At 48.5% G+C, this 24499-nt stretch overlaps 2 protein-coding genes across 4 annotated transcripts; one reads left to right on the forward strand and one right to left on the reverse strand.

The window, feature by feature from the left end:
- Window positions 1-298: 298 nt before the first annotated feature.
- rp1l1a (rp1 like 1a) lies at window positions 299-15705 on the forward strand. Its single transcript, XM_080493112.1, has 8 exons — window positions 299-452; window positions 4722-4974; window positions 5801-6199; window positions 6301-6544; window positions 6635-11112; window positions 11287-12213; window positions 12301-13323; window positions 13903-15705. The coding sequence occupies exons 2-8, from the start codon at window positions 4741-4743 to the stop codon at window positions 14269-14271; spliced, it is 7674 nt and encodes a 2557-aa protein (XP_080349238.1). The 5' UTR covers window positions 299-452; window positions 4722-4740; the 3' UTR covers window positions 14272-15705.
- A 291-nt stretch (window positions 15706-15996) lies between these two features.
- Window positions 15997-22679, reverse strand: gckr (glucokinase (hexokinase 4) regulator). Of its 3 annotated transcripts, none has more exons than XM_080492684.1 (19): window positions 22546-22679; window positions 22107-22256; window positions 21972-22040; window positions 21815-21883; window positions 21600-21673; window positions 21466-21532; window positions 20522-20575; window positions 20347-20441; window positions 20165-20270; window positions 19893-20011; window positions 19320-19418; window positions 19113-19210; window positions 18939-19015; window positions 18565-18652; window positions 18375-18478; window positions 18179-18256; window positions 17734-17877; window positions 16339-16473; window positions 15998-16234 (listed from the first exon to the last, which is right to left on the reverse strand). In XM_080492684.1, the coding sequence occupies exons 1-19, from the start codon at window positions 22594-22596 to the stop codon at window positions 16109-16111; spliced, it is 1803 nt and encodes a 600-aa protein (XP_080348810.1). In that variant the 5' UTR covers window positions 22597-22679; the 3' UTR covers window positions 15998-16108. The 3 variants fall into 3 exon arrangements, with proteins under 3 accessions (XP_080348809.1, XP_080348810.1, XP_080348811.1); XM_080492685.1 differs by having other exon boundaries at window positions 16004-16234; window positions 17734-17874; XM_080492683.1 differs by having other exon boundaries at window positions 15997-16234; window positions 19893-20270.
- Window positions 22680-24499: the final 1820 nt, after the last annotated feature.

Genomic DNA, 24499 nt, shown 5'->3' on the forward strand with positions numbered 1-24499 from the left:
CATCTAAATCCCACTACCCCCCCCCCCCCCCCTCCCTCCCCCTGTTTCCCCTCCTGAAGAATACAGCAGAAGGTAAAACGGGGCTTTCTAATAACCAGATGACAGATTTAAATCCCGCCAAGCTGCTCTAAATTATACTGCACAGCATCTGCTTCCTGTGATGAACAATAAAAGCTTCTTCAGGTTAAATCCTAACCATCTGCACCATCATTTACTTTGAAAGAGCCTCTGCTCCTGCTTCCTGCGCCACAGACGCGCTCTTGCCACATGCCTCAACATGCGCTCGGAGCGTTTGCGCGCAGATGGAGCGGGACTGTGTCCGGACCGGGCGATGCTGAAGGCGCAACGCTCCTGCGGTTCTTCCTCAGGTCGTCATCCTCCTCATCCTCCTCATCATCATCTCTTCTACTTTCTGCCTGGATTAAACACAACTCATTAATGCGCCACAACTGGTAAGAACTGTTTTTCTTTTTTTTTTTTCTCTTTCTTCTCATTATTCCACCTGTTGCGCATGTTGTTGTTTAACTCTGCTCCGGGTTTTGATTGTTGTGGTTGTTTGTTTTGTTGTGGTTGTTGTTGATGTTGTTGTTGTACATGTTTTTGAGTCACATTCATCCTAATGGGATCAGAGGCAGCAGGGAGGTGAGTGGACCTCCTAAAAGTAGGCCACACGTCTCCTCATAATCTCTCCGCTTTATTCTCCCTTTGTCCTGCTGACTCAGCCAATCAGCTTCACTTATATGAAAACGATGGATAGTGTGTGTGCGTGTGTGCGTGTGTGTGTGTGTGTGTGTGTGTGTGTGTGTGTTCTTGCTCCATCAAGCAGTGATTTCACTGATTTACCCACAGGGAATACCTTTTACATCGACGCCTCTCCCACCTGTCGCCACAGGAGCTACTCATCTCTGACAATCTGTCCCCCCACAATCCCCCCCCCCCCCCACCCCCTCCCGGGGGGGGGGCACCGCCACTTCCTCCACCGCCTCCTCCTCTCCCTCTGTCCATCATTAAAGCTCTGAAGCAGACACAATTAATGGAAGCTTGCATAAGTCTGCATTACGCAACCATCAGTATATGTCATGTTTACCCCCCCCCCCCCCCCCCCCCCCCATTGTTTACAGGGATTTAGATTATTTGGTTTTTCCAGGCAGGTTTGATATCTTATTAATAATTCATATTTAAATAATGTTATGTTGACCGATTTCTTATATTTAGGCAACATTAACATTTGTTATCGTTTTCCATCCGTGCAGCTTCCATCATTTGTGGAAATAAAAGTTCCTATCTTAACTATTATAGACGTTTAAGTGAGAACATTTTTTTAATCCGGAGAAGCAAAAACTTAAACAACCTTGTATACGTACACTCAATACTTCAATCTCTGTGGATTGTTGGAATAATTTGCCTTCATAGTATCTGGATTAGTTCACTGTTTGGGGCACAATTTACACGACGTTTTGGGTGTGCGTTTACCCGACAACGGTGCTTGGAGTTTGTTGAAGACGCAACTTTTTGGAAACAGCTCCCAAGGTGGAACTTTTGGAAAGTGCTCTGACTTCATCGCCGTCAAAACAGGGGCATTTTTGAAAATGCTGCGACGCCGTCTCCATGGCCACAGCGGAGAACGCAACTTTTTGAAAAGGCTGCATCTCTGTGGAAAACGCAACTTTTTGAAAATGCTTTGTCTTCGTGGGAACATAGGAAACCGTCACTTTTTGAAAACACGTGGAAACATAGGAAAATGCCACTTTTTCAAAATGATCCGAGTCTGTCTCCATGGTAACAGTGGAAAACCCAACTTTTTGAAAATGGTAGGTCTCCGTTGAAACGGTGCAAAAACACAACTTTAAAAAAAAAAAAAAGGAAAAAAGAGCTCTGTCTCCATTGAAACGTTGAAAACCATAACTTTTTGAAAATGCTCTGTCTCCGTGGTAACAGCGAAAAATGCAACTTTTTGAAAACGCTCGGACTCAATCGGGGTAAAGAGCTTCTATTTTGAAACACTGCTCCTGTGCACGGTTCTGTCGTCGTCGTCGTAAAACATTGTTCTGCACATGCCCAGTAGACGGACAACAACAACAACGTTTCCTCCGTCGTGTCACGACTCCCAGTCGAAATCCTCCTGGGTCTTCGTACTTTTATTTTGACAGTCACCGTAATAACAATTGAACAATTGAAAACATTAAAAGGTAAAATAATTAAGGATTGCAATGCAGAATGACTGAAATCTGAAATGATTAATAAGAAAAACTTTGAGGTTTGTTATGTTTTGTATTTCCATTTTTATTTTTATTTTGAATTACTGGCCTTCAGGGTTACTTTATGGATTTTAAGGGATAGGCAAAAATAAGCCCTGGCTTCAGTTTATACCCATTGCGGCTACAGAGCTTGTACTTGAAAATATTTGAGTACTGTAAACCAAGTTCACAAATTCAAGTTTCGTACGGCAGAATTGTAACCGGAATAAACCAATCATTCATAATCATTCCAACACACAGAAACTGGTCTATATGGTTTTTGGGGAGTTTTTGTCCAGGTGTTCATAGTGGGGACCGCCCGTTTTAAAAAGTTTAGAAAACAAAGTAACATAAGTACGGCATAACGAGTTGATCTACACGCCTTCAAACTTTTGAAAAAATTATTTTAGTTAGATGGACAGTTTTCGCAATGATTTATGGGAACTTCTTGAGGAAAAAGGCTAAATATGCTTAAACATAAATAGCATATGCCACATACATTGTAGTTATATATGAATGGATGGAGACACACACACACACACACACACACACACACACACACACACACACACACACACACACACACACTTAAGGAGGCTTTTCTTTCTATCCTTAGCCTCGCCCTCCCCCCCCCCCCCTGTTCCTCAGGACTGATTAACGCCTGCCATTTTACCATCAGACCTGTGGAGCCAGGCGCTCTGCTGTGGAGATCGCCACCACACACCTATACACATAGCGACTTCCTCCGTAGATTTCTGACTCTGCTTTTTTTTTTTTTTTTTTTTAAAAACTCCTCTTTGGACCATGTTTCCTGAATATGTGAGTAGTGAAATCAACCTTTGTCTGTTTGCTGGTGGCTCATATTGTCCCAAACTGCTGCGTGGATTTCACATTGTCTCTTTTGTGAAGAGGTTGGCAGAGGGATGTGCGTTTGATTTGGGATTACAGCTTATACGGGTTAGTTTTGGCTTCTGAAATGTTTATTTGGATTAACAGACCAGCGACCTCAGGCAGTATTACGTCTTTCTTTTTTGTGTTTTGTAACGTACGGGTGAAATAATTGATGAATTTAAGATTGGAATAATGAATATGATCTTCAGTCGACACTGATCGTCTCTTAAATCTTTAAGAAAACACAAGAGGTGGTTGAGAATGCGACATTACATATGTTTAAGGGCGTCTAAGCGGTGACTTTACGTGACGCGGGATTAAGTTGCCTCTATGAGCCTCAGGTCTTAATTCCTACTGCGCAGGACAGACCTAACACCTGTTTAATCCTGAAATCTGTAATATAGGTCGTTTTTTTTGTTCTGTTACATCTCTTCGTATATCTTTAGTCTGTGCTGAATGCTACATGATTCAGCAACTTCACCTCTAAAAACGGGGAATGTGGCACCCATACATTAACGTTTAACACAACGTGTGTAATTAGTTTGTGTGTCTCCATAAGTATTCTCTCCAGGGTGTAAATATGCATTTTGCGCCGGCGAAACGAAAAAGGGAGATTCGAGATGTGGGCAAAGGCTGGAGTGGGATTAAGAAAGCACAAAGTCACGTTGGGAGCGTCCGCAGCTCCTCTGGCCTCCAAGTCCAACCTTATGGGCCTTTAAAAGCCTCCCGAGCCCCCTGATCACATTCATCTTCAAAAGTTAATGGGCAAGACAAGAGCTCACAATCTGAACTCATTGCAAATGTTGGAAAAGTGAAACCGTTCGGATTTATGCCTGCACATTATGCAAGACGGCTTATGCTGCCACTTTAGGAGCAGGACAGACACTTTTTTTAAACGTCTCCTCTAAATAGGCCGCATCTCTAAAGATAGCAGGTCTTGGAGCGCTCCGTCTTAAACATCTATATAGATGAGCGTGTGGATGTATTTAATACCGTCACTTTACATAATATCTTTTTATGAGGGACAATCCATCTTGATAATCTTTTTTTTTTTTTTTTAGGAATTTCTGGAATATATTTATTTCGAAAATTGAGAAAAAATAATTGAAAGACAATATGCGAGTACTAATAATATGAGAATAGAAAAAAATGTAAATAAATGCAATAATAATATTACTAATAATCAGCACAAGAATCACAACAAGAAGAAAATTATAATAGTGTATATTTTTTGAAATAATGGCGAATTTCATCTTTATTTTAATTATTTACATTATACTGTCTGAAAAGTAACATGATAAAAAGAATAACAGTTCACCCGAATGTATTTTTTTTTTTCTTTTAAATGGCTTCAAAATATTAGTAATGTAGTATTTCTCTCTTTTGGAGCCACATGAGCGATGTAACACCCTGAGATGTCACCTAGTCCTGTTAGTGGATGTCCTGTCCTGAATCCTCAGTTTAACTCCCTGATCACGGCTTATGGTGTCGGTATGATTAGACGCGCGTTCACTGAGGGAAAAAAAAGACGACAAAAAAAAAAACAAAGGTGGCGCACCATTTTATAATACATGTTTTTGTGTTTTCCCCCAGGTCCACGTGAGATCACAGCATGTACTCTGTCCAGACGGGGACTTGGGACCCCCGGCCCCCATCTGAACATGCCTCACCGCTTCCCGCCCCACCCCCGTCGCACTCACGCCTCGCCCATGTGACCACGGCCGCCCCGGCCAAGCGCATCACCTTCTACAAAAGCGGCGACAGCCAGTTCGGCGGCGTCAGGATGGCCATCCACAAGCGCAGCTTCAAATGCTTCGATGCCCTGCTGGACGACCTTTCCCAAAAGGTTTGTGGCGTATCAGAGGGTTGTTTTTTTTTAAAAATTTGTTTGAAGCTGGAAAGCTTGGCTTGGATCTTATTCTTTCTGAAACGCGGAAGGCTTCTGATCCTGGGACACGCACTAAGAATAAAGATAGCATCACAGTGGAAAAAAATATACAAGTAGAACAAGTAAAATGTGTCTTGTTAAGCTTCTTAAGAAGAGGACATGTTATCTAATTCTGAGTGCGGTGTAGGCCTACAATGCGGGGCACCAGAGAGCTTCAGGGGGGTCAGCGGGATGATTTTTCCCAATTAGAAACATCCAATTACCATTATTGTAATAGTCTTTATTGATCGCCTCAGGATCCCAACCCTGATTTAAATGATTTGCAATTCCACAGAGCTGAAAATAGGCTGTGAAAACTCATTTAAACCATTTTTCCCAACTAGCTGGCTTTAAGGGCTAATTAGCTTTTTCTAGTTTTCAAACCGTAACCCAATACTGGTGGATGAGTTTCTTAAATACCTGTTTGAAGCATGAAATCACCAGTGAAATGCTGGTTTAACTCCTTGAGTTGAAGAGAAACCCTCACTCCAAGGTGGACTTAACATTTTGTCCGATTGAAAAGAAAATATAGAATATATTTAGATTTTTCTTTAGTTTTTTTTATTGGTCTTATTGATTTATTGGTTTTTATTTCTCTGAAAAAGGTGATATACTCTAAAGAAGCAGCGTGACAGATGGGAAAATATTCTCAAAATAGGCTGAAATGAAGCTTAAAGCAGCCACATATTCCAATGAAATCCATTTTCTTTGGTGATTTTGAGACCACCGATGCTTCCTCCTGCAGGTCCCCCTGCCGTTTGGCGTGCGGACAGTGACGACCCCGCGCGGCACACACACCATCAAACACTTGGAGCAGCTCCAAGATGGCGGCTGCTACCTCTGCTCCGACCAGCGCCACGCCAAACCAGTCAACGTGGAGCTGGCCAGCAAGCGGCCGAGCATGTGGTACCATCACGGACGCAGGCCCCATCGGCCCGAGACTGCGTCCACAACGCCGCCCGGACACTCCAACTTTCCTTACAGGCAGCGGCGCATCCTGCTGGTGAAAAACAGCGAGCCAGGCGTGCGGAGGAGCGTCGTTCTGAGCAGGAGGTCCACCAGGAGCGTCAGAGCCTTTTTAGATGAAGTGTCCGACGTGATGCAGTTTCACGTGCGCAAGCTCTACACGCTAGAGGGACGAAAGGTAAGACCGATTTTGTTTTTCACTTGAGAAGTTGAACAAATTAATTTGAGACGTTTACAGAACGAGGTAAAGTCTCCCGACACTGTGTGGATCTGTTACAGATTGACAACGTTCAGAGCCTGATGACTTGTCCTGGCGTGCTGGTGTGTGTTGGTCGAGAGGCCTTCAGTCCGACGCTGGTGAACTTCATCAGGAAGAGCTCGGAGGAAAAAATGCCCGGTCTGGGCCCCCGAACACCTGGAAATGGCGCTCGATCTCCAGCTACTCAAGCAGCGAGATCCCCGCCTCACGGGGCTCAGTCCAGAGCCAGCGAATACAGCGAAGGCCACGAAAGCAAGAAAAACAGTGAGTTGTAACAAAAATCTAAACAACTATGAGACGTATTAATCCGGAAAATTTTTTATTAAATAGCTGCTTTTCTGTATTTCCTTTCAGTTAACTTTGGCCTCGAGACCAAGAAGAGCATCATCCACCCGCGATCTGACTCATCGAACCGTTCCGCCCGTTTCTCTTTGTCGTCGGAAAAGTCATATTGCAATGGCGTCGGCACATACCCACAGGCGAGGCCGGCCATCATGAACGATGACATCGAAAAACGTGTCTTGGTCAATAAAGACGGAAGTCTTTCAGTGGAGATGAGGGTGCGCTTTCGCCTCCACAATGACGAGACTCTTCAGTGGTCGACGCAAATAAGGAAATCTCCTTCCCTGACCAATGATTGTTGCCCTCTGAGCGAAGCACAGCCCCATTACCTGCAGCAGGGCCAGTCCGAAAGCTGTTCTGACCCCGATTCCACGACTTTTGACCCCGAGGGTATGGACTATTCCAGCCAACCGTGCGTCCTGGAGGGCAGCCGCTGCCCCTGTTGTCACCACAGACAAGAACAGAAGTACGACTTGTGGGAAAATCCCGCACACAGTCCCAAACACCCTCCTCACCCACCTCCGCATACATCCGGCCACACCCACACCACGGTGAGGCACACCCACTCTTCTAGCTCTTCTTCGTCCTGTAACTCCAGGAGGGTGGTGCGATGCCGAGCCCGGCTCTCAAACTGCGGTGGCGGCTTGGGCTCGGCGCAGAGCCGGCTGGTTCAGGAGGAGATGTGTGTGACGGAGCAGGTGGAGCACCGAGTCGAGGTGGAGCAGGATGGGGACACCCACGTAGAGGTCTGCAAGGTGAGCCAGAGTTGCAGTCGCAGTGAGGTGATCGCTGTGGACGGCAACCAGCGACCCCTTAGTGGAAAGTCGGGCGAGGTTATGATGGAGGAAGAAGAAGAAGAGCGGCCAGTGTCCGCGGTCAGCAGCTCCTCGCGTGTGCTTCAGTCTCTTAAAGAGGACCAGGATGACGAGGATGACGATCTTCCACCTAGCGCTTCTCAGTGCTGTTATAATTGTGTGCCATGTCAGGCCCCAACCCCTGGGACACAGATGAACAAAAGCCCAATAAGCAACGTCTCCACTAAACACCGGAATGGAAGCAGGGCAGAATCTGCAGCCTCCTCGTGTCACTGTGCAGCCGCCACTGGAGGAGATGAGAAGGAGCGAGCACCCAGTGGAGAAAACCTCCCAAAATCAGAGGAGGAAAAGGACAACAGGGCTGCGAGTGCATTGTCGTGCCGCACTGGACTCTCTGTGAACGCTAAGAAGTCGTCCAGCGTGTGCCGTAACTGCGGTGGCTGCAAGGGTGGGTTCAGCTCCGATGCTGGTAGCAGAGCATCGCAAATGTCCAATCGTTCCAATCAAGCCGCTTCGAAACCCGCTTCACCGAGCTGCGACCAAGCAATCGCTCAAAACGGCAGTGATGATACAGCTTCGGATGGTTCCAATGTGTCAACACAATCAAACAAGACCAACCTCACCGATCACGGGCGCGCCTCAGCTGCTTCAAATGTGCTGGAAGGCCGGGCGTCCAGTGCCATGTCCAGAGCATCCAATCTCGAGACGAAACATGAAGAAAGAGCCCCAAGCGCCACTTCAGCCACAAGCCAAAGGTCCAATAAATCGCGCAACTCTAATTGTAACGGCAATATTGGTGCGACAGTGGACAAGGGAGAGGAGAGAAGCCCCAGCAAAATGTCGGCCCGGTCCAGCAAGTCTCGCAAAAGCACGGCGGAAGCTAATGGCATCAAATCAAATGAAGAAATGGAGGGAGAAAGAACAGCAAGCTCCTTGTCAGTTAAATCTGGTGCTTCGACAAAGACAGGTGCTTCTGTCAAGTCACACAAGTCCAACTGTCAGTCAAGTGTAAAAGCTGCATCACCGAGTGACAACACCGATGTGAAAGAGGATGACACAAATAAAAGAGCACCAAGTTGTCTCTCTGTTAAGACTGGAAAGGCGGAGAGGCCCGGTAGCTCTCTCTCAGCCAAATCAAATGTTTCAGCAAAAACTAGCAGATCTGGCAGGTCAACATGTAGTCATTGTGCAAAACCTGTACCCCCAAGTGAAAAGACAGCAGAAGAGCCTAACACAGAAGTGACTGGGGAGGGGGGAGAGGCAGAGGAAGGGGAAAGAGCAGCAAGTGAAATGTCTGCAAAGTCCAATCTGTCTCTCAAGTCTGAAAAATCTCAGACCAAGTCTGACAAAGTGTCAGAAAGGTCGCGTTCTCCCAAGTCAGAAGAGAGGCCGGCAAGTGAGATGTCTGGCAAATCAGTGAGATCAAATCATTCTGTTAAATCTAAGTGTAATGGTCATGAGGCGGCGGCAGAAAATGGAGATGGTGAAGAAGCGGAAGATCGGGCTGCCAGTGCTTTATCGGATAAATCAGCTTCCTCAGCAAAGTCCCACCGTTCAAACGTAGCGGCTGAGGAGGTTGTCGACAGAGCTCCCAGTGCCATTTCGGCAACATCACGCACCTCAGCCAAGTCCGCCAAGTCCCAGAAGTCAAACCACACTGCGGCATCTCCAAATCCCCAAAATAATACAGGTCAAAACCAAGAGCGAGGGCCAAGCGCAATGTCCGCAAAATCTGAATCGTCTCGGAGGTCAAGCGCGTCTCACAAATCAAATTCTAGCAAGAAACCTTCAAGTCCGCATGTGGTCACCATCAAAACCCCAGAAGATGTGGATGATGAAGACAATGGTGAAGGAGGGGATGAGACAGTAGAGGACGGTGATGCACCGCGAGGTGTAGCGTCCGAACATTCACATGACCAAAGGCACTTAGCCAAGGGTACGCTGTCTCCACGAACCCGTTCACCCAAAGTTCCAGCTGCATCTCCCACAGGGTCTCGATCGAATGATCCCAGTGGCTTATCTGTTCAGTCCCCTGCCTCCGTCAAGTCGGGACAATCCAAATGTCGCTGTGGAGCCACTTCAGCAAAGAAGGACAAGGAGGGGGAGGATGACGAAAGGGATGAGGACTCTGATGGGGCGGCGAGCCTCCGGTCATCCTCTTCCAGAGGACAATCAGCAAGTCGAAACTCATCAGGGTCCGTCTCTCTTGGGTTGCCAGAAGATCAAGACACAGCTGACTCCGACAGTGGGAAATCTAGTGTTTCTTTTCAGAGAAACACTGAGGGTAAAGCAAGGAGCCGAGTGGAGACAAGAACCCGGGTTACCTCCACAAACAAAAATGGGGAAAGAGCAGGATCTCGTAATTCCCAAATGTCCAAAGGCCCTACATCGAACATTGTACCTGTAGTTGGCATCCCTACAATTGAAACACCAGGAGGAGGGGAGGGTAGCGGTGAAGAAGGTGAATTACAAGAGAGATCAAGAGCAGCCAGTGCGATTTCGATGAAAAGCAGCATCTCTCAAAAATCTTGTAAGTGTAGTGTCAAAGCAGCGGCCCGGAGGTCTCACAGTAAGAGTTCAAACAAATCTGGGAATGATGCTGATTCCGAGAGCACAAAGTCTGCCTCCACAGCAATCCCAAATGACCTGGATGCACCTAAAGGCAGGACTTCATCTGCGATGTCATCAGTAAGTGCGAAGAGGAAGTCCTCCGGGAGTGCCAGCATGAAAAACGGCAAAGTGGATCAAACAAGTGCGGACGATGACGCCGAAAACCAGGATAACGGTCGGCCAGCTAGTGAGGCCGAAGAGGAGGAAGACGTGGCAAGCAATAAGGCTGCCAGTGTAAGTTCGCAAAATCGCTGTAGTCTCAAGCCGGAGTCCGTGGCTTCGGCTCAGTCAGAGTCCAAATCTAAAGCCTCCAAGAAAAGTAAAGGGAAAGAAGCAATCAAACCAGACTATTTGTCGGTCCATGTTCCCAAAGCCAAATCCAACGCCGACAGCGACAATGGCAGCGTGAAATCAGCTGGCTCTCAGAAGAAAAAGACGAGTATAAAAACCTCAAGCCCCTCTCCTGTGCACGGCAAAGTGGATGCCGGCAGCGAAGGCACTCTGTCTGCTGCGGACTTACTGAAGGAAACTACGGTTGCTCCTCGACCAGCCAGCCAAAGATCAAAAGCCAGCAAGACCAGCGAGAAGCCCAGGAGCGACAAAAGTGTCAAGCGTCAGAAGCGGGACGTGAGGGATCGGGAAGAAGTACTGACTCCGGCTTGTCTGCCCAATGCGTCACCCAATGAGGTCGTCAGTGATTGGCTGCGGAGCATTCCTGCCGACAGCTGCATGCTGGCGCTGGGCGACGCCGTGAATGAGGAGGACGGAGAACAGGCGGCGAAAGAGGCGACGGAAGCGTCCGGGGAAGAAGTGGTAAAGGCGGAGGAGAATCCTGAGGATGAGAGAGCAGATGGGGAGGGCGAGAAACCCGAGCCTGAGGAGTTGGAGGAGAAGGAGGATGGAGTGAAATGTGAAGCTGCAGTGGAGGAGAACCGTTCCAAACCAGCTCCAGGGGAGGCTTCGCTGTCGAGCAATGAGTCTCTGCCCAAGAACTGGCAGTCTTCTGCAGCTGTGATGAAAGTTCTCCTGAGCTCCTCTCTTGGTCGATGTCGGAGCATGCCCGAGGTGAGCCTTTCATCCTCCGTGATACAAGAATATCGATGTAACAAGCCGAGGTGCACATTGTTATTGGCATGATTGGCCAAAAATGTTAGTCAAGTTTAAGATACCTAGATTCCAAAAAATCTGAAATGTCTTCATCTGAAATTTAAGTGTGAATTTTTTTTTCACCTGTTGTAGGTGTCTCCAGTTTATGGTCGTAGGCTGAGCTCGTCAGCCCGGGGGCTTCTGGACTGTTTGGCCCAGCTCCATCTTATTGAGCCTGCGGTGAACCCCGGCAGCGACCTTCGGAAGGACCGCATCTCACAGTACGAGGACATCATGGCTATCCTCCACTCCCTCTGGCTCACTGAACCCAGGGCCCTTGAGGGCACCATGGCCAAGGAAGGCGTCACCGAGCAGGTGACGCCGCCAAGGTCATCTTCCGGAGTAGGTATGAGTAGCGGCTCCGGTGGATCGGGGAAGGAAAACGGAAACCAGGGAGGAGATGAAACCCCTCCGAATAAGACTGATTCCCTTCATGAGAATGAGGCAGGTGGTGGAGGGGACAAGGAGGCTGGAGATAAAGAAGCTGAAGCATCCACAGATCAGGCTAAGACAGACACCACGGGTGAATCTGACCAGACTGAAGAGCAAAGTCCAGACAGCCCAAAAGCCACTGACAACCCTTCGTCTTCAGACAAGAGCTCCGCCAACGACGGCTCCAAAACCCCAACTGATAACGAACAAGAGATCGTGGAGGACTCCAGCTCCGCTACGCCTCCGACTGTGGTGCGAGCGCCGCTGTCTAAACGCCTCTCCCAAGACCCCGACCCGGTGTGGGTGCTTCACCTCCTCAAGAAGCTGGAGAAGCAGTTCATGAGTCACTACATCAACGCCATGACAGAGTTCAAGGTCCGCTGGGACCTGGACGACAGCGTCATCCTGGACACTATGATCTGCGAGCTGAAGGACGAGGTGAGCCAACGCATCCAGAAAAGCGTCCAACGGGAGATGAAGAAGATCCAGAGCCGGGCCGGACGAGTGGGGAGACCGCCGCGACCTCCGCAAGGGGCCAACCTCTCCAGGGAGTCCACCATGACGGAGAAGCGGCGTCGGATGTTGAAGGTAGCGCCACGTTGAGTCATTTTCACACGAAAAGCGTGAGCGTTCTGAAAAGGTTCAATGACGAAATGGTTGATTTTTTTCTTGCAGGTCATGAAGAACCAGTCTGTAAAAACTGCCGACTCCCTCAGCGATGGCGAGATGACGGGGGACTTCAGTGACCAGCGGAGCGATGACGAATACTGCCCGTGTGACGCGTGCGTCCGCAAGAAGATGGCGGCCCGACCCTTCAAGCAGAACTCGCTGGCCGCTGACGCGCCGGTGATGATTGAATTTGATCTCCTGAAGATACTCCAGCTGAAGAAAAGCCCCGTCCCTAAACCTCCTGTGGAACCCCAACCTGAAGAAGTGGACGGGGACAGCGAGGCTGAGGAGGAGGAGGAGGAGAAGGAGAGAAGCTTGGAGGTGGTTCAGGAGGAAGAGGAGGAGGATGAAACCAAGGAGGATATCAAAGCTGACCTTGTCTTGGAGGAGGCGATAGCAGAGGTGGACGAGGAGGAGCAAGAGGAAGACGAAGGGGAAGCGGAAGAGCAGGTAGAAGCTCAAAGCGGGGAGAAAGAAGAAAATAGTGATGGTGATGAGGAGCAGGATGAAGAAGAGAATGAAGAAGAGGAGGAGGCAGAATGTGAGTGTCATGTTAAAAGTGAGCGAGAAGAGGAGGCCGAGGATGCCAGCAACACAGACGATGAGGATAAAGCAGGAGAGGAAGAGGAGGAGGAGGCGGCAGAGGATGATGGTGAGACGGGAGAAAACGAGGGAGAAACAGGAACCGGAGAAGAAGAGGAGGAAGAGGAAGAGGAGGAGAGTGACAACAACACAGTAAAAGAGGCTTCAGTGGGTGACGGAGAAACCACAGAAAATGAAAAGAGTGAAAAAGAGGAGGGTGAAGAAGAGGAGGAGGAAGAGGCAGAAGTTGAAGAGGCATCTGAATCTAAAGAAGAGTCGTCGTCTTCTGGGGTGGAGGAGATCGTGGAGGGCGATGTCAGCGCTTCGGCGGAAGCAGAGGATGAGGATGCTGATGAAGGGGGAGACGTGGAGTCGCCGGAAGACGCGAAGGAGGACGAGAGTGACGGACAAAGGGAGGTGTCGGAGGAGGAAAACGCCTCGCCGAAGGTACGTCGGAAAAACCTGCTTAGACTTAGACCCTGTTACCACGGCAACATGAGCGCTCACGTTTTGGATGAGTCACTGAAAACACAACTGTTTTTGAAAACCAAAGTTGGAATCGGTTTGAAAACGCGGCAGCGGAGAAACGGGAGAAAGCGCAACTTCGTCATTTTCAAAAAGTTGACCTCGAAACGTGAAACTTTCGAAGCTTTAGTTTGTAAATGCGGCCTAAAGCAAATATAAAACCCAATTTTAAAGCGTCATTTCTGTCATTTTCCACCATTTTTTGGGCGGAAAATAAAAATGAAAAAAAACACGCGAAGGAGAAGCTAACATGTTTTAAACTCAGCGGGTAGTTCATTCCCGTGTGGAGACTATTTTGTTGCCGGCCTTTCCCGAAAGAGTAATTTGACCTACTGCAGCCTCGCTGCTAATTCTAAGCCTGTGGGAGAAGATAATCTCGCCATCCAATTAGACGGCCTGAACAAATCTGTTTTGTTTGGCAGCGACACGGAGCGCCGGCTGCAGGGTGTCCTGCTGTTATTGCCGCTCGCTGACCGCCTCATTTTGTTGCCAAATCCTCAGGAACGGACGTGCGCCTGCGTGACCGAGGGGGAGGAGGCCGACGCCGAAGACTCGGACGCCGACGGCAAACGGCCGAGCGTCACCGGAGCCGACGGCGGTGAGGAGGAGGCGTCGAAGCCCGAGGAGGCGGAGCAGAGCGGAGCGGCGGACGCGGCGCTCCTGCACCAGGTCACCAGGACGTCCGTGGAGTCCCAGCCGGGCTCCATGGAGGACGCGGACGCAGAGTCGCCCCCGAGCGCCGTGGACAACATAGAAGTGCCCAAAGTGGGCGGGGGCGGAGGCGGGTCGGGCCACCGGAGGAGCCGGTCGCCGGCCAGGGTGAAACGACGCAAACCCAAAGTGACTGACGGGGGAATGGAAAACTGCTGAGTCGGTCAAAACTACTATAAACTCTTTAAAGCAGGTACAAAGTAGTCGGGGCGACGCCTCCGATGGACACTTGAAGCACTTTATGGCTCCACATCCAGGACTCTGTAGAAACCTGAAGCCACCCGATTTCTCCTTTGTTGCAGTCATATGTCTGATATTTCTTTTTGAAGCCCCCCCCCCTGCGGGTGAATTCAAAAGACCTCAAGGTTTGTATGTATTGACTCACACAGCCAACTATTTACCAAGTACCTCGTCCATGTTGAGTGGCCGTCTCGGTCGACGGGAGTTCAGTCTCCTTCATCGGTCAGCCGCTTTAGTAAGGTCATTACCACGTTAAGAAATCCTCCGTTTAAGGTGACACAAGCTCTCTGATGTAATCTGATCGACTTAAAGAAAGTCTTCAGGGACCTTTTTTTTTTTTTTCTTTTTTTTAATCGCCGTGACGAGACAATGTATGACAGGTAGTTCGTTTACGGCGGGGGGAAAAGTTTTTTTTTGCCAAAAATGTCGAAAGCATTTCTTTCAAGCCCTCTCCAGAGCGTCCATCAGAGAAAAGCACATCGGTGACATCTGCTTTGACTTGCGGTCCAATCCTCCAGAGGCAGGGGTGTCAGACGACGAGGGCCGGTTCGGCCAAAATCGGCCGAACAACCAAGCAAACGGAAACAAATCCAACCTTTCAGGTTTCAGACGTACCCTCTTAAAGAAATCAGAACACTATTCACCCGATTCCGGCCCGCTCGAGTTTAAATTGAACGAGTTTGACACCCCCCGGTTTGGACATTTTACAGTTCATTTTTCATTCAAACTATTGTAAACTCTTCCAACGTGCACGCGCGGAACCTTGCTGCCCTCTCTTTACCAGGAGCACTTCGGCCTCCACAGCGTGTGGGCCCCGCGCAATAACCGGCAGCGCGGAGCGTGTTACAGATGCCTTACTGTCGCCGTGGTGATGTGGCGGCAGATCGACAGGCGCAGAGGGAGGAGGCCACAGTCATCTCGAGATGAAATCTTTTCCGACGGCGATCGTGGCGCGACGCCAACCGAGCTGAGAGAGCTGGGCCGCGGGGGTTCCCGACACCACATGTAGGTTATAAGCCGGTTGAGTAAAAAAACAAGCTTAACCGACAGTTTAGAGAATTTCCCTTGCATAAAATCATCAGATTAAGTGAGTTGTTTTAAGGGATTATTTTTATTTTTGGGACGGTGCATGGGTATGCTGCGAAAATTGTTCCTCAGTTTCCGAGACAGAGACCTCCGGTTTGTGATCCCACGAAGGTGCGTGAACGAGCATGTGCGTGTGTGTGTGTGTGCCTATGCTGCTATCGGTCCAATAATCCATGTCATCACTAAGTGAAACGTTATGTACTTAGATCAAATGAATATATATATATATACATATTTACTGTTGACACGAATAAAGAAATCAATGAGACTTGATGGGTTTGTTACCTCATTATGAGACACTGCCAGAGGTATCGAGCATCAGGCGAAAGAATTCTGGATCGCTTCCTGATCCACACTGATAAAGTGCACTTTACCTTCCCCGCATTAGGCTCGGCTCCAGAAGTGTTCCCAAAGCTGCTCTCAAGATACACACACATATACATATACACACACACACACACACACACACACACACACACACACACACGTCACACTAATCCGGTACCTGTAAGTGGCGTGTTGAGCCACAGAGGGATTGAGGTTGACTCAGAGGACGGGAGCTTTTGACAGTAAAACAGCTGCAGGAGAGTCAGCGTTTTGATTTTAATGTTTTTGTGTGACTGGAGGTGGGAAGAGGCGATCCGATATGTGAAGCGTCCTCGGAACGGACTCATCTCCTCGTTTGGGACACGCACACCTCCACGGCCTCCCTCACGATTGGATGCCGCTGGAGGTGGGACTCCGCCTCCGCCAGAGAGGAGCCAGTCAGCAAGCAGAGCAGGGCCAGAGGGACGACCTGCAGAGAGAGAGAGAGAGAGAGAGAGAGAGAGAGAGAGAGACACGTGACGCAGCCCGCCTCCATCCGTCCATCCCTCCTCGGTCATCCGGTTCACTCCTCACCTGCTTCCTGCTCCTGGCGGCGTGTGTGTGCGCGGAGATGTCGCAGGATGAGACGTCTATAGCGAGCCGGTCCACTTGATAAACGGCCTTCAGGAGAGCCGCCTCACACTGAGGTTCCGGGTGGCCTGAGAGCTTCTGAGAGGAGAGCGAGCAAGCTGGAGTTTACTGTATTCAGTCTCTTTTTAGTCAAATATGAACAAAAAGCGGAGGTTTGAGATATTTTCCTCTTATATCAGATGCAATCAGCAGCAGTTTGGTCTGATTAATCATTCAAAAACGAATACTTGCAGTACCACAAAGTCACCACTAGATGTCAGAACGAACACAGAGAGTATCATGAATGTCCCCGTGCCAAAAGAATGCAAAAATACCAACTGGATGATTAGTGTCCCCTGTATTTTGCCAGTTCTCGCTTGCCGGACAAAAAACAACAATGAGAAAAACCTATAAACAAGTGCCGCACAATCTTTAAAAGAAAGAAAGTATTGTTCACAGTGATAGATGTTACGGGTTGTTGTGGTATGTGTGGAATAAATGCAGAAAGTCTGAAGGTCTGTTGCAGATGGTATAAGATGTTTACAGCAGAAGACTGATGAATCTCCTTGAACGTGGACTGCGGTTTGTGCTGTGAACACCGAGAAAGGACCGTGGACATAGAGTTCTTTTGTCCATTCAAATGAAAGCAGTGAGGTTTTCTGTCCGTCCATCCAAGCGGTGACGGTGAGCGCTGAAGTGGACGGCATCCAGCTCGAGCAGGAGATCTGTACATTACGTCGTCATGCTGCAATATTGGGAGAACTGTCATTTTAAACCAGAAATTATATGGAATGTGTAAAGGAAGGATTTGTTCTGGTAAAGAAAAGCAATGCGGGATTTGACCTGAGTGACATTTAAGTGTTAAGTTTATTACCAAGCCAGATATCGAGATACATGTAGCTTTACACACACACACACATATATATATATATATATATATATATATATATATATATATATATATATATATGTGGCATATTTCTGTTGTAAACAATGCATTCAGGATGGTCTAGATGTATAAATAAGGGTTTCATCGGCATATAGATGTACACAAGAGTCACCTGCACAATTTTATTGACATAAATACTAAATAGTGGGGGACCCAATACGCTTCCTTGTGGGACGCCATCATATAGTGGCAAGAGATGTGTAAGATTACCATGGAGTCTCACTTATTGCAGTCGTCCTTTATCTCTAAGCTTGTCTAGAATTACCTCAAAAGTATTATCCGGGAAGGAGAGCTTTTGAAGCGGATCGGTAGATTACGTCGCCATAATCTAAGATGGTGACGAGCTGCGTAAACAAAAAGAAATCCCGTGTCTCCACTACAGATTGGCGTCGGAGTGAGATTTAATATACCTGGAGCAGGCGTGTGGCCCTGCGGTACAGCTTGCTGTTGGTCACCTGCACGTCGACCATGTAGTTGTGGTAGATCTTGCCCTTTAAGACGTGCGCGCCGGTGCTCACGGCGTTCAGCACCAGCTTGGTGGACAGCTCCAGCTGCTGAGGGAATCATAAAGAGACAACCTGTCATCTCAAACAGGACCCCGGCGACACAAGAGACGAAAGGAAAATCAATAAAGCCGGAATTATTCTCTTAGTGTTTGTACTTTATTTATTTCGGTGGAAGGAGGGCGGCAGACCAAGCGAGTAAATGAGGCAAAACAGTCATTAATCATGCTCTGGTGAGTCATAGAAGTGCGTGTGTGTGTGTGTGTGTGTGTGTGTGTGTGTGTGTGTGTGTGTGTGTGTGTGTGTGTGTGTGTGTGTGTGTGTGTGTGTGTGTGTGTGTGTGTGTGTGTACCATGTGGAGCAAGCTGTGTGAAGCGGCCTGACGCCAAGTGATCTTCAGTGTGGATAAACACAGCCGACTGATGGCGTCCTGCAAGGTGGGCTGACATCAGTAGGCAGAAATGCAGGCGGGCGTGTCCATCGCAGTGGGGGTTAGGTACACATATATATATCTATATATATATAGATATATATAGAAATATATATACCTGTTGTGCCGAGGCGTCGCCCTCGGCGGCATGACAAACGGCGTGGAGGTTGGACGTCTTCTCTCGCACTCTGCGCGCCAGCGTCGCCACCTCGCCGGGGTCGTCTGGCGGGGGAGAGAGGAGGCGGTCAGAACACGCCGACCCAAAACATGAAAAAAAAAAAATAAATAAAATTTTAAAAACGTCTCACCGGCGTGTGTGTAGATCAGAAGAACGGCGTCCCGCTCGCTGAGGCCAGGGAGGACGAGGCGGAGGAAATCCTCGTGCGCTACGCAAAACTGTGAGATCATATAGCCAATTGAAGACGGGTGTCACGTCAAGAATTCAGCAGATTAACGGAATCAGGTATCAGCGTGAGTGTCGTCTATCCTAATCCCGCCCCGGGTTAATCTGGCTGCGCGTCCCAGCGGCAGATGTGTCATCACAGGGAAGACGTGCCAGGTTAATTGGATTGGGCTGGATTTTTAATACTTAGCGGGGTTTTTAAGCGAGACGAATGAATAAATCGCAGACGAGCAACATTGTAAGCGTCTTGTTTGGGTTCACACACACACACACACACACCAGTTGAGTTAGAGACCCTTCGTTGGTGGTCATCTGGCCGTGGCCTCGGTCAATGAAGCCCCGGATGTCCTCGTAGTCTAACGCACAACACACACACACACACACACACACACACACACTATTAACTGGAATCAATGTGGTGAGGCAGAAAAAGTTCCAAGAGTGTTGGCTCACCCGCTCCAAACGTGGGGATGCATTCGCTGGCGTCGATCAGCCCCAGCAGAGCCAGAGACCCCCAGCCCAAGTAACACACTCGCCCGCCGCACCGCAAACTGCAACACACACACACACACACCTTCAGAGGCGTTGCGATGAGCACGATTCGCCGACAAACGTTCGAGGGAAAGAGTGTCGAGTTTAAGATCAAACGTGGTCGTCTACCTCTGTCCGGCCGCCCCCACCAGGGCGGCGATCTCGTCACCGTGCGAGTACGTTTTCTGCAAAACCTCCTCGTACGCTCGCATTTGCTGCCGGATGGCACTATAAGTGAAAGAAAAAAAAAAAAGAAAAGCATCTGTGGCAACTTCCCTCCTCAAGGACACGTCCATGCGCACCACGTGGGACATGGGGACATTACACGGTCCTTAGCTCCGTGTCTTTTCAGACCGGGCCGAGAAAAACAATGTGTTTGCTGAAGAGCTTCGCTGAAGACACTCTGCACACGTGGCCAGTGATGTGAAAAGAAAAGAAAAAAAAAAAGAAGAAGATAAAACTTTGTGCATGGCGGCTGCAGACACAGAGGAGCACTCAGGAAGCTGCGTGCCGTACCTCTGGCTGCACACGAAAACCACATGGCGTGCACTGCCGAGTCACGTGCATGCAATCAAACGCCCCCCACCCCCCACCACACTATATTATTCATCAACTTGATTCGGATCGCCGATACTTTTGCACGCCCGTGCACCCGCACGCCACGTTGCCATCGTCGTGCGCCGCTTCCCGCGAGAACCTTACTTGCTCTCGACGGGCTCGCGCGAGAAGGCGGCGGCGTGAGCGGCCGACAGGACGACCTCCAGGAGGATCTTGGTGGCGCTGCCTCCCTTCATGCGGGAGGAGCCGCTGATGGCTTCCGGCTGAGTGGAGACAGACACACACACACACACACACACACACACACACACACACACACACGGAGTCACCGGAGTCACCGGAGTCCAGTTTTGTGCGACGGCGGCTTCCCATTTTGACGCAAATAGGAGGAGAGGGAAGAATGTAGAGCAGAATACCCCGACCGCTGGGTTGATGAGGAAGGCCTTTCCGCTTTTGGCTTGCTCCTGCATCCTCCGCACCACGCCGCCAAACGTGAAGGCGCAGCCTGGTATGGGCTCCTCCCTGCAGGATGGAAGCGAGCGTTCACGGTGACACGCGGCAGAGAAGCCGCGTTCCAAACGGCGTAGTTTATACGTGCCTGGCTTGAGATGCCGGGTTGAAACCAATGAGAACAGGAGTGTAGACCTCCGGCCGCTGCAAGCACAGGTCCAGTTGACCCGCGACAAATGGCGCCTGGAAGGATCGGGCCAGATACTCGAATGACTTGTAACCGATGCAGCCAAGCTACATCAGACTTCATCAGGCCTACTTACTGATAAGCCACAGGAGATACCGATGAACAGAACTCGCTTCTTTCCCTCGCAGGCCTGGAGAAAAGCAGACATTCATACCCACTTTTTAACACTGTTCGTTCAATTAATGGTGGCGTGCCTTTTGTTAGTGATTTGGCAAATGGAAACCGCAAGAATTGCAAAAGAAATGCAGACAAAATGCGAAAAAAAAAAAGTGGGGAAAATGCACAAAAAAATGCACCAAAAATGCCCCCCCCAAAAAAAAAGATGCAAAGAAATGCAAAAGAAAATGCAGAAAAAATTCAAAAAAATGCAAAATAAAAAGGGAAAAAATGCACAAAAACATGCAAACAAATGCAAAACAAATGCAAAACAAATGCAAAAAAGCAGAAAAAACAATGCACCAAAAATGCAAAAAAAAAAAATGCAAAAAAATGCAAAGAAATGCAAAAAAAATGCAAAAAAGCATATAATACAAAAAAATGCACCAAAAATGCAAAAAAATAAAAAAATGCAAAGAAATGCAAAAAAAAAATATGCAAAGAAATGCAAAAAAGAACAAGACTTTGCAAACAGAAACGTTAAATGTCGCAAAAATCGGCCGAAAAAAATGCTAAAAAGTTGACCAGTCGAAGCGAATGGGATTTTGGTCAAAATGGGAGCACATACACACAGAGCAAATCAAAACGAGCAGAAAATTTGAGAAGAGTGTGCTATGACTTTTGTTAATGATTCAGGAAGCCGTTTCTGCAACAATTGCAAAAAATATGAGAAAACTGCCAGTCAAAGTTGTTGGAAAAAAGCAACAAGAATTTCACAAGAATTTCACAAGAATTTTGTGATTTTTGATGATTCGGCAAAACAATTTCACAAAAAAAAAAAAAAAAGTGGAAGTAATTTCGGTGATTATTACTGTTTCCATTATTACTGTTTCTACACTTTTGTTTTCACGGAGTGTCCCTGACCTTCTTCAGACTGATTGCGCCCATTGTGGGGTCATCCTCAGGAGCCTCTTGAGAGGTAAACAGAGCCCTGAGGAAATGAGGCGTCAGTCTGAAAACAATCCCGTACATTGCGCTCAAATTCAATCCGCACAAACCTGTCTCCTCCTGCGATGGTGTAGGAATAGACCAAGCGGCGGTCGAGCTGCTGCAGTGCCTTGTTGAAGAGAGACTAACAACACACAGCATTAAAGGAAGTCAATTTTCTCTAATCTAATCAGTGACTTTCATCCAGTGGAGCTTGGCTCCGTCTCCGCCTCGCTCCGCACTCCATCTTTCCCACGTGTCGTTTCGAGGCGACTTTTTTTTTTACCGCGATGAGGAAAGCCAGTCGACCGGAAGTGCCACAGCCGCTCAGCACGATGACGCCGTCCTCCGGATCCTGAGGAACAGGATAACCTTTCTACCTCGCCGACCAACAAACATTGATTTTAAATGAATAGATAAAAATACAGAGTTTTAGTGGATACCTTCAGTATGATCTCCGCCCTCTTGGCCACCTCCATTACCGTCTCCACCACGCGGTCGCTCAGAAGCCTCTAAAGAGTCCCTTCAATTAAAACTCCATCTGTGCCATTAAAGCTACTTACAGGGAGGATTTGTACCTGGTAGGCTGATCCCGCCTCCTCCTGAAACATCTGGGAGTCGCAGGCCTGCAGCATCTTCACGATGCCGCCGGGCGAGGCCGTGTCGATGTCACGCGTCAGGGGGTTCGACTTCTCCGAAACTGGCAGGGAGGGCTCGAAGTCCGGGGACTGAAAACATCGGGCGAAAAAAAAAAAAAACGCTCCCTGCTTTGAAACGTTTGTCTCAAACCGTTTCTCAAAGACGTTTAATCAAGTGGAACACGACTCATAACAACCCCCAGAGTGCAATTTAAAGGTCATAAAACTGAAAGTGAAGGAGTGAAGGGGGTAACAAGCAGTTGAAGTTAGGCGCTAAATTGACCCACTTGTAAAGCAACCGACCCACTTTCATTGCAGACGAACCCGGTTGAAGGAGTCCAGGCGGTAAATGAGAACATAAGCTGCATCGTGAACTTACCTCCCACTCCCGCACAGTACTGGGATTACAAGTCCACCCCGATCCTTCCATCGGTACACGATTGTCCCTTTCCCGCCTGAAGACAGTGTCCTCCGTGTCGCGCGGCTCTTCCAAACGAAAGCCCCTGTCGTGCTGGACGCGAGGTGCCAAAGTTCACTTCCCGACCTTTGAGACTGAGGGAGGACACACACACACACACACACACACACACACACACACACACACACACACACACACACACACACACACACACACACACACACACACACACACACACACACACACACACACACACACACACATGCAGGAACAGAAATACCGGCAGCACGCGTGAACCGCTGATTTACTTTCTTGGGAGTTTTGGCTCAATATGAATGGCTGTCGGTGAAATTCCCTCGATCAGTTTGAAAACAGCCTCTCCGGTGCCCCCGAGATCCCACCGATTCTGAGCGGTGTGGAAATATTTACACGGCAGCAGATTGTGGAGACGAACACATTTCATCCAAACTCCCACAGTCTCTCGAAAGCGCCGGCTCATTGCTCGTCACTGAAGGAAACTGATGAATAAGACTCCTCCACACATTCCTTAACCCCTTCTTATCCCCCCCCCACCCTCCATAGAACACATGAGAATTTTCTCCGGAGAAATGCCAGTGGACGGACGCGTGCGTCACCGAGGCCGATTATTCATGGAGTCAGACATCTGAGGTGCGCCAACCCCCCTGAGTCAGTCCCACAGCCGAGCCGTGCGCGGGGCCGCGTGACACAGAGCGACGTCGCCGCCGTGACTTTGCTATCAGTGTCGCGACGAAAGCCGCGTCTCAACCGAGGCGACGTGGAACGTGTCCACAAGGACACAGAAGACACAAACGGGGGCCACAGACAGGCAGGAAATGATCACAAAGACACACAAAAATGAGCATTTTCAACAAATCGTGAATACGAAAACCTAAAATGGAGGTCAGCTATTACAAAAGATATACAAGTGCGACAGAAACACAAATATATAACAAAAATAAAGGAATAAATTAAGAGTTGGAATAAAATAAAAATGAATATAAAGAAATACACAAACACTACAAAGACAACAGTAAGACACTAATCTCATTAAATACATGGAGACAAACTGCACATAAAAACACAATGAGACAGAAATAAACACTGAAGGACACGTTTGTACACACAAAACCAGAAGGGGACACAAAACAACCATTAAGACGAGCATGAAGAGACACAAAATGACCACAAAGAGAACAAAAAAAAACCTTCCAAAATAAACGAGACAGTGGCAATGGAAGCGGTCATCAAATGAAAAAAACGACCGCGGAGTGACGTCACAACCACTAAAAGATAGGTAGTCACAAAAAACGAAGGCAAAACTATCACAAAGACAAACAAAACCACCGTGACGAGGCACAGAAACGACCAAAGTGGCAGAGTCGCGATAGAAATCGAGTCGAAAAATGACCATGAATTAACAACACAACTACTAAAAGATACAAAACAACACTAAAGACGGACAAAATCTCCTTAAAAAGGGGGGAAAATGACCACAGGCACACAAAAAAAAGACCAAACTGAGACAATAGCCAAGAAAAAAAAAGACCACGAAGTCGCATTACAAGAGTTAATCGTTATCGTTCCGCAAAATACTAGAACGTAAGCTTACACAACGCTTTCAACACTTTTGTGGCGTTTCGGAACCACTAGAAACACAACTTTTAGAAACTAACTCCCAACGTGGAACTTTTTGAAAACACGGCGGAAAACGCCGCTGCTGCGCACCACGGCCACGCTCGCGTCTCGTTCCCCGCCTGTAAGTGTGTGGCGTCCACACACTGACCTTGGCGAGGAGACCATCGGGGTGGGGATGGGTGGGGGATGGGGGGGGGGGGGGGGGGGGGGGGTCGCTTTTGGAGGAAACTCCTTCCCACTTCCTGCTCATTCTCAGCGC

The sequence above is a fragment of the Lipophrys pholis genome (assembly GCF_963383615.2).
Source record: "Lipophrys pholis genome assembly, chromosome: 23".
NCBI lineage: Eukaryota > Metazoa > Chordata > Actinopteri > Blenniiformes > Blenniidae > Lipophrys > Lipophrys pholis.